This window comes from Ipomoea triloba, chromosome 6 (genome assembly GCF_003576645.1).
Source record: "Ipomoea triloba cultivar NCNSP0323 chromosome 6, ASM357664v1".
NCBI classification, from domain to species: Eukaryota; Viridiplantae; Streptophyta; class Magnoliopsida; order Solanales; family Convolvulaceae; genus Ipomoea; species Ipomoea triloba.
In genome coordinates, this window is record NC_044921.1 from 18741086 (window position 1) to 18751361 (window position 10276).

At 31.3% G+C, this 10276-nt stretch overlaps 1 protein-coding gene across 1 annotated transcript; it reads left to right on the top strand.

Annotated features, from left to right (window-relative positions):
- Positions 1 to 7370: 7370 nt before the first annotated feature.
- Positions 7371 to 8787, top strand: LOC116023070 (nuclear transcription factor Y subunit B-3-like). The gene has a single exon (XM_031264033.1). It carries the CDS (start codon positions 7817 to 7819, stop codon positions 8441 to 8443), a length of 627 nt encoding a protein of 208 aa, XP_031119893.1. The 5' UTR covers positions 7371 to 7816; the 3' UTR covers positions 8444 to 8787.
- The last annotated feature ends 1489 nt before the right edge of the window (positions 8788 to 10276 follow it).

The window sequence follows — 10276 nt, forward strand, 5'->3', positions numbered from 1 at the left end:
TCTATTTCAAAAGGAATTGGGTAATTTTTCTTGACCTAACTATTGTTTAAATTAATGATCAATATATATGGTATGAGTTATTTTAATTTTGTTGATATATTATTGAATATTTAGTGATGATGAATAATTAGTGTTGAGCATATAATATATAAACATAAAATGTGCCATCCAACTATTAGTTTAGGCTTTTAGTTGAGGCAAAAAACTTGTGTGAGACCGTCTCACCGTGAGACGGGTCGGGTCAATATGCAAATGTAACACTTATATGCACAAATGTCATACTGATATGCTCAAATGTAATACTAATGAGGAATAAAATTTTTGTTACTTATAAGGGTAAATGTAATACTTTTAAGGGAAAATACAATACTTTTACATTTCGATTTAAAAGTATTACATTTTTTCACAAAAGTATTGTATTTGCCCTTATAAGTAAGGGCACTTGTCAACATTACTTATTATGAAAAATGTATTACTTTTTCTCTAATAAGTAACAAAAATTGTATTCTTGATTAGTGTTATATTTGAGCATATAAGTATGACATTTGCACATATAAGTATGACATTTGCATGGTGCCTTGACCCGACCCGACCCGTCTCACGAATAAGGATCCGTGAGACGGTCTCACACAAGTGTGACCCTTTAGTTGATAGAGCGTATGCTTCAATTTGCTATCAGAGTCAACTCTATGAAAAGGTCATAGGTTCGACGCCTGATAAAAAAGATATTATGATCTACGTGTTGCTTGGAACCCATCCAAAAGTAATCGACTCGAACATATAATATGTAAACATAAATGTGCAATCCAGCTATCAGCTTAGACTTGACTTTTAGTTGAGATGGAGCACATGTTTCAATTATTAGACAAAATGTTCTAGCAATTCCAATTCTACTCAGCCACCTCTTTTGCCTTTTGGAACTATCTACATTATATATATATATATATATATATATATATATATATATATATATATATATATNCACACACACACACACACATATATCTATATTATATATATATATATATATATATATATATATATATATATATATATATATATGAATATGTATATATATATATATATGTATATATATATATATATATAACCCTAAATCTTGTACTAATACGGAGATTATTAGCTACATACATGCTCATTTTACTCAAGCTAATTACATTATTCTTGTAATAGAACTCCAAAGTAATTCTACTTTGCCAAAAACCTTGTGGTCTAGTGGCACCCGGTTTAATTTACATTCTCACATAAAGGGGAATGAGTTTGAATCTCAATGGAGGCGACTGTTAACTCTTTGTGCTTAAGTAGGTTGAGAAAGTAGTAAAACTCAAAANAAAAGAAAAAAAAAAAAAAAAAAAAAAAAAAAAAAAAAAAAAAAAAGAGTAATTCCACACAAAAGCTCCGCACCACTTCTCATAGTTTCCTTGTCTATTTCCTAAATTTGGTTTAAATTAGAAATACCATAATTTATTTTATTTATCGTTGAAATATGTTTTATAGCATGCAAATTATTGAATATTAATTCATTGTTTGCAATTTTCTTACTAAAACAAGGTCTTAGCTAGGTTTATAATGATGGGCAGCGTTAGTTATTTGTATTGATTGATCTACTATTACATTGAAACACAATGCTCGAATGTTGGAGAGAGTAGCTAGTGTCATTACTAAACTATACTATATTTATTACTAATAAGAGCCAAAAAAAAAAAATTAGACCTATAATGGGTAGAAAAATAACGGTCAAATTATTAAATCAAATGGATGTGTGTGTTAGGTTCATGGGTTTAGTAGACACAAAGAATGCGAATGAAAGTTATAGAAACTACTATTTGGTTGACAACTTTTTAAAACAATTTGATTACACATATAATTAGTACAAAATATTACCTACTTTAAATCGGGCATCGTTCTATTCATTTAGCATGCATTATCCATCCTCATTTCATCGCCCTCACTTCATCAACTTCCTCTCTACTCATTTTATCACCACTCTTAAGATCAATTGCCTTTATTTTCTTGTTCTTGTTCTTTTTTCTTTTTTCTTTTTTTGGTATTTTTAAAACCTTTATTCTGAATTTCTAATTATAGGGTTATACATAACCAAATATCAATTGATAATCATTCCAATTCCATCCTACTAGCAAACATGTAAAATGATTTCACCAAAACCCATTTCAATTATCAAGTATTTGATTTCTATTCCGATTCTGATTCCCATATTCGAACCAAACACGCTCTATTTTTGTTTTTTTGCCTTTTACTTTTACTTTTCCTTTTGTAATCATGCAAAATTTGAAATTTGATTTACAATATTGCAAATATTTCTTTTCTGGGTCACAATTGTCATTATTATTATTATTATTGTTGTTGTTGTTGTTAAAAGTGAATTGAAATTGCATAGTATAGAAATGGAGTGAATAGTAATAATTGCAAATTTGATTATATGTCAATAGATCGAGATCACTCTTAAAATTAAAGTGAGTGAGTATTTGAGGTTTAGGTTTGGGTTAGACTACTTATGCATAGAAGTGTACATTTGTTACTGAGTCTCGAAACTAGCTAAATTGACTTGATTTACCTCTTCATGAGCTTGGGGCAGGTTCATAAAGTTCAAGATATAGTCCAATAAAATTGAGAAACTTGAGTTTAATTTAAAAAAAAAAAAAAACAAAAAACTCCCAACTAGCAAGCTGATCAGCTTGATGGATTGAGATCCCATGTGTCTAGATGTTGTGTTACTATATGCCTCTAGTCTTTGTCCTAGCTTCAAGCTATCTTTATCTTTGCAATACTTTTTCATTTTCAAAAATAAGTTCTAGCTATTTCTATATCATTAAATTTACAATTCTTTCATTATTTTTTCTATATACATACACAATACTTCCTTACTTTCAAAAGTAATCACACTTTTACATCACATTATCTTATAATAACAAAATAATACTCTCCAAAAAAATAAATTAATAATACTTCATAATAAATAAACAGAAAAAAAAAAAAAAAAGTACGTACAAAACGCTACCATCAAACTTGAAACCTTTCAAACCACGTAGACTTTAAAACAAATGTTAAAATAAAAAAAACACTTGCACAGATCATCAGCATATACATACGCTAGCTCACTTTAACGTCACATGCTTTCACCTGCCCGCCTGCCCATGCAATCATAAATGCATGCTACGTGAATCATAAAGTCGACATTTTTTAATTATCCAAATTCAAATTTTGAAATACGAATTAAATTTTAAATTTTAGATGATTAATTTTTATTATTGAATATTTTAAATTATGAAATATAGATTTGAATGTTAAAATTTTATCGGACTCCGAAGTCAAACTACCCAAACCATATGAGTATAAGCAGACTAATAAAATTATACACAGAACAGGAAAATTGAGAAACCAAACCACACTGTAGATATTTCTAAAACCCAAGCCCAAATAATGCCCACTATCTCAACCCAACAAAACCTTATTTCCTCCAACCAGTTCCCAAAAACAGTTTATATCGTTTACCAGGGTCCACGTAGCGAATCAAAACGACGTTGTTTAATATTTAAGCTTTAACAGACTTTGTAACTTTTCATTTCTCATGTTTCAACACAAATTTTAATTTTTATTCTAGGTACAGAATCTATATGCTTAAGGTACAGAGTTGTGTAACATGAGGTACAGAAACACATAACACGTATGAGATACATAATTACATATACATGTTTTCTATTTTACTTATTCTCAGATCTTATTTATGTAAATAATTTATGTCATATACCCACATAATTTCATAATACAAGACATAAATTCGTAAAATAAAATACACAATATACACAACTACTAATCAATTTCAGACACAGAATCCTTACGCTTAATGTACAAATTATGTAACATGAGGTACAAAAACGCATAACATGAGATACATAAACATGCTTTACAGTAATAAAAGAGATCTTTGTAACACGAATTTCTGAGTTATGTTATATTGTGTAACATTTATTATTACTATTATTTACTATTATATGCTAGTAGTTTTCTATGGCTGTAACTTAGTCTAAATAGGTTAGCCTATAGAGTAGGAGAGTTATTAGTTACCTGTACTATATGGACTCTATCTCTCTTGTAATCGTTTGGTGAAATTCAAAATCATTTCCTAATCAAATTGAACAATAAACGATCGCTGTTAAAATTAAAATTCAAAACGACGTCGTATAAGACCAGGGTCCACGGTATAACGATTGGTTCATGAGGAATCCTTAAACCTTAAACACTATGCTTTATTATGTGTTGACGGGCTGGACATGTAATGGATTTGAACGAGTCGGGCCGGGGTCTTATTCAGTTTCCACTCAACTTTTATTTTTCAAGTCATTAATAACTCAAACACGCAACTACGTTCCAACTTCCATATTAGAAAAATACTTACATTCGTTTTTTTCACACTCTTTGATTTACAAAAGAAAACATACCACCGTTATCTAAAAGTGTGTTTTAGGTGAAACATGTTCTATAACCTATTTAACAAAGGACCATAATAAGATAAATCACAAAAAAAAAAAAATTAAATTTGAAATATTGTGATTACCAAATTAACTATCTACCACACCAATTTAATTTGAGTTACCCCTTCATTTTTTCATACTCTATTTCTGGAATCCTCTAACCTTTTGCTATATTTTATGTTTGATCTCTAACCAAATGTGTACAAGAAAATGAGTTCATTTATCAAAATAGGCTATAGTTCGTTGGTAAGTAGAATTGAATATATAGTGTGATATGCGTCAACTAAAAGTCTATATATTTTTTATTTGGGTTTGTCTAAAGGTATACCTCCAGCCGATAGCTATAAGACTAATTCTCCGTCTCAACGGTCAGCACACTAAATGGTAGGAGTACTTAAGGGACGAGGTGCTGAACCACCACGCCAACCATATTTGTTACTAAAAGTCTATATTAATTAATAGTTTAATTGTACATTTGTTACTCATTTATTATTTATATATTATACACTCAACAAATATATCTATTGCTCACAAGGCTTGAATTGCCTTTAATTTTTATTTTTTTTTTGTTTTTTTTTTTGTTTTTGGCATACCTAGAGTTTTCACTATCTGTCATAGTGACTAATCTCATCATTAAATTAAGTTGTTTCATACTCAGATCAAAGACAAAGATCAAACCCTGACATTTGATTTTATAAATATAAAAATACATTTATAAAATCAAATTAAAAAAGAAGAAAAAAATAACAGTTTTTGTCATTGAATTATTTAGAATAATACTTATTGTTTGTCCATCATATTTGTTTCCACTTTTTGTCTCTCAATTGTTTGAACAATATTTTTCTTTCTTAAGTTCTATTTTAGAGATGGATTAAAAAAGTCACTTTGTAAACAATTGATAGATGAAAATCTAATTTCGTAGACAATTATGGATGAAAAGTAGTAATCGTATAATTAGAAGATGCAAAATATTATTTTTCTATAATTCTAGAATGAAAAATGTCATTTAAAAAAAATGCTCACATAAACCAAAGATGAAAATTAAATGATTAATGAAAATAATTAAAATTTATGCAAACCAAACGGATAATGAATTATACTCATCGATTTATATTTCATTTATGTAATATCCAATATAATATTGTTTTTTTTTGAGAAAAACCAATATAATATTGTTAAACATCGGCGCTATACTAAGAATAGGAAGAACCATTCAATTTTAAATTAAAACGATGGGTACCTGAATAAACAATCCAGTAGAAGAGACAATCAATTCAAGTCCTCATTAGTTAAATGTCAAGATCAAACAGATAGGACTCAGTATTGCATTCAATTAATTTCAGAAGAATTAATTAATCTTTCTTACATTTAAAGCTAGACAATGTGTCACTCCATCATCAAATACTAATTTTAAATTATAACATATACATGAGACGGTTTAAATGAGAATATGATCCTCTTGTAAAAAGTGGAGGTAGATCACAACCGTCCATCAAAGTCATCAATGATTGAAAATTTTACTAAAAAATAAAATGGATTAATTTTATAATTATTGAAAAATTTGCAATATTTATAAAATTGACTGGCACATTTTCTCTTTATTTTTCAACAACCATCAACTATTGATTTAAATAAATGAATGGAGTGTGTGTGTGTGTATGTGTGTGTGTGTATATATATATATATATATATATATATATATATATATATATATATAAAAGATGGTAAATGTAAGAACATGCTCCCTAATAAAAAGTAAATATTGATCTGATGAACAATTTAGAGTTGCTAAAATATGAAGGGAAAACGAGTAGGATTAGTTTTATAAACATTATAAATTTAAAATTTTCTATAATTATAAAATTAACATTTTTTTTTCTGTTAACTAAAACATTTAATCATTATAAACATTAATGGACAATTGTGTTTAGTAATCATTTTTTACAACCAAAAAAAAAAAGAAAAGAAAAAAAAAGAAAAAAGAAGAGGCTATGTTCTTATTTGAACAACATTACTTGAGTAAATCCTAAAAATTGGAAGTAATTATATGTATATAAGTTATATCATACTACACCAAAACATCAGTCATTGATAATGAGCTAGTTAATTTAGAAAAATCATAAAAAATTACTACATGAGTAGAGTGGAACAACACTATATGGCTAATTAATATTTATTTGATTAACTATTGAGACAACCACATTCTGAATAAAATAAATAATTTTATTTTACTTTATAGTTGCCGTCTTGCCGGTGACTTTACACTATTAGAGTGTAATTATTAGGTTATGAAAAATATAAATAAAAATATTAATAAATGTATTAAATATTTACTTAAAATTGCTGGTTGCGCCAAAAATTTTAGTGAGGTGATATTATTTTATAATTTGATTAATTTCAGTAAAAATTAAATAGATTAATCAAATTTAAGTCGTACCAATGAATGTGGCAATATGTAATTAATATGGGAAGACTTTTTTTTTTTTATATCAAATGTCTTATACTTGAAGTAATTAATATTGTTGTTTTAAAAAATTAATTAAAAAGATGAGTTTATGCACTCAATACTTTTTAATGTCATTAATGCTAATTAAAAAGGAGTCCTTGAATAAAAGAAAGAGTTTATTAATTGCGGGGGCGGTGGTCCACGTAAGCATGATAACACCCTCATTGGCCATAAAGAATATCCAGTGGCAGCCGACCACGTGCCGTAGGCGACATGGACGGCCAAGATTTCTCATCGGACCATCAATCAGTGGCCTATATTCGGTCTGTGGGTATGCATCGTTATCGACAAACAACGGTCCATATTCATCCACGTGTCTCGACCGATTACTTTTTTATAGCATTTGATCCAACGGACCTCACATTCTCTCCTTCCCCTCAACACAAAAATCTCAACCTCTCCCGTGTCTTACTCCTCTTCCAAACTTTCCGGCGTGTTGTCACCGGAGTACTTTTCCGGCCGTATTTTCCTCCCAGTTCGTAACTCTTTCCTCGATTTCTTCACTCAGCTTGGCTCTTGTTCTCAGCTTCCTGGAGTTGAATTCTCTGTTCCGTTGTTTGAATTTATCGACTGTTAAACCCTAGTTTTCAGTTTTATTTTCTATTTTGATCGTAGAGGTTTGTTTTTCCTTCAAATTTTTAGATTCATGTTTCCTGATGATGATTTCCGGTGAAATCGTTGACTTTCTAGGGGCAAAAATGCTGTGTGAATGATGAAAACCCTAATTTCATCAGTCGTAGTTAAATAGTTTTCGTATTTTTTTTAATATCGATTTTTAATACTCCAAAACCTAGCTTCAATGGCGGATTCCGACAACGAATCAGGAGGGCACAAGGACGGGCACGGCGGCGACATCTCACAACGGGAGCAAGACCGTTTCCTCCCGATTGCGAACGTGAGCCGAATTATGAAGAAGGCGCTGCCTGCGAACGCGAAGATTTCCAAGGACGCGAAGGAGACGGTCCAGGAGTGTGTGTCGGAGTTCATAAGCTTCATCACCGGAGAGGCGTCGGACAAGTGCCAGCGGGAGAAGCGGAAGACGATCAACGGCGACGACCTGCTATGGGCGATGACGACGCTAGGGTTCGAAGACTACGTGGAGCCGTTGAAGATATACCTGCAGAGGTTCCGGGACATGGAGGGGGAAAAGAGCGCCATGGCGGGGCGGCAGGAGAAAGACGGCGGCGGCGGCGGTAATGGCAGTTTCGCAAATATGGGGAACAGCGGCGGCGGTTACGTCGGCGGTGGGGATAGCGGCGTGTTCGCCAGCGGCGGAATGGGTTCTCATGCTATGATGATGGGTCAGCATCACGGACACCTATACGGGTCCGGAGTGTATAACCAAATGGGCGGTGGTGGAGGGTCCGGAAAGCCAGGGTCGGGTTACATCGGATCCGGCCCACCTGCTGCTGGTAGGCCCAGGTAGCTTAGCTAGCTATTAGCTATTAGCTATTTCCACTTTTTGCTTGATTATGGTTTATCATAATGGGGGTTGCTGGAAATATCAATATATTGTATAGATTATAAATCATATATAAATCATGTTAGCATATGGAAATGTTTGGTTTTTGATTGGGTTAAGGAAGAACAGTGTTGTTGGTTGGGCCATTTGAGAAGATTGTTGGGATAGAGATCAAATGGATAGGTTTGAGGTTAGGAGTTTTTACTTTTTAGTATTTCATGAATTGTACTCTGAATATTGTTGCATATAGTGGTACTAATTTCATGTAGTTATCAATTTTATTGTACAAAACAAAAAACGACCCCAAATTAGTCTGCCCCTTTTTTTTTTTATTCCAAATCATATTCTCCACCTACTATCAATTAATAAGGTGAAAATACAAGTGAGAGTTTATTAAGTGATTCATTGATTTATAATTATATATGTAAAGTAGTAGGAGTCCTTTTTCCATATAAGAATTGATTATTGTAGTGGTGTTTAATTTTGTTTTTATTTGGCATTATAGATGATTAATTTAATTTATAAGTATATAGTTGACAAAAAAAATTATAATAGAAAACTCCATTTAACCTTTTAAGTAAGCAAAAAAGAGCAATTAAATCTAATTCTTATCTATTCACCACCTAAAAGATTGAGTTGGCACTATGATAAATTAGACATTTGTACAACCATGATTGCCAAGAGTCACTAGACATGGATGAAGACAGGCAATCCTATATATATATATATATATATGAGAACTGTGGGTTGATATGGACTATTAACTTTACAAAATTAATGGCTAGATGCCCAAATGTGACTAATTAAAGGCAAATCAATAAATGATAACCCGAATAACTAATTTCGTAAATATCTTGCACAACCCACAACAAGTGATGGCACAACTCATAACATGTTGCATAACCCAAAACAATGAGTTGAACAACTCATAACAATGGGTTGCATAACCCAAAATAATGGCTTGCACAACCAACACAAACAAGCACGGGCGCCCCAACGAGTTCAATAGACCCATTGATATGGCTTGTGATCCTACAACTAGCGGGTATATTCAACAAGTTTTGCACTCGCACTGAGTAGTACGTTGCACAGTCGACAAGAATGAATTGCATAATCGACAACAACGAGAAACAAATGAAATCAAAACACATTGCACAAGTCACACCAACAGGTTGCAGAACCAACACAACCGAAAACAACAAGAAACAAATAAAATCAAAATACAAACAAGCTACACCAAGGGATTGCACAACCCACAACTATGGCTTGCACAACTTACAACATTGCGCTGCACAACTAACACAATTGGCAACAACGGAAACAAATAAAATCAAAATACGTTACACAGCCCAGACCACAGGTTGCACAACCGATACAACCGAATGCACAATCATACTACCAAAAATGTTTACATATACACCGACATCTAAATATAGGCAATATTATACTAAAAAAACAAGATGAAAAAGTTTAAAAAAAAAAAAAAAGTTACTAATCACTCTTCATGGACGAGCACTCAATCGACAATGACAAAATACTAGCTCCAATTCGCAGTAGTAATCATCTGGGAAATAGGAAACAAAAACCCTCAATTCCGCAATATTACCACCACCAAAAAAAAAAAAGAAAAAAAAAAGATAGTCAATTAGCCACATGCATGATTTGTTGACGGACAACCGATGTGGTTGTTTGTCAAAAAGAACTGAACAATCATGCTATTAGTAGAATTATAGTTATTTGTCCAAATTTAGACCTTCAAAGAACCTTGAACTTTAAAACTAAAAAAAAAAAAAAAAA

Excerpts from the sequence above, each read along its gene's own strand:
- LOC116023070 (XM_031264033.1), top strand. The coding sequence starts at position 7,817 with ATGGCGGATTCCGACAACGAATCAGGAGGGCACAAGGACGGGCACGGC.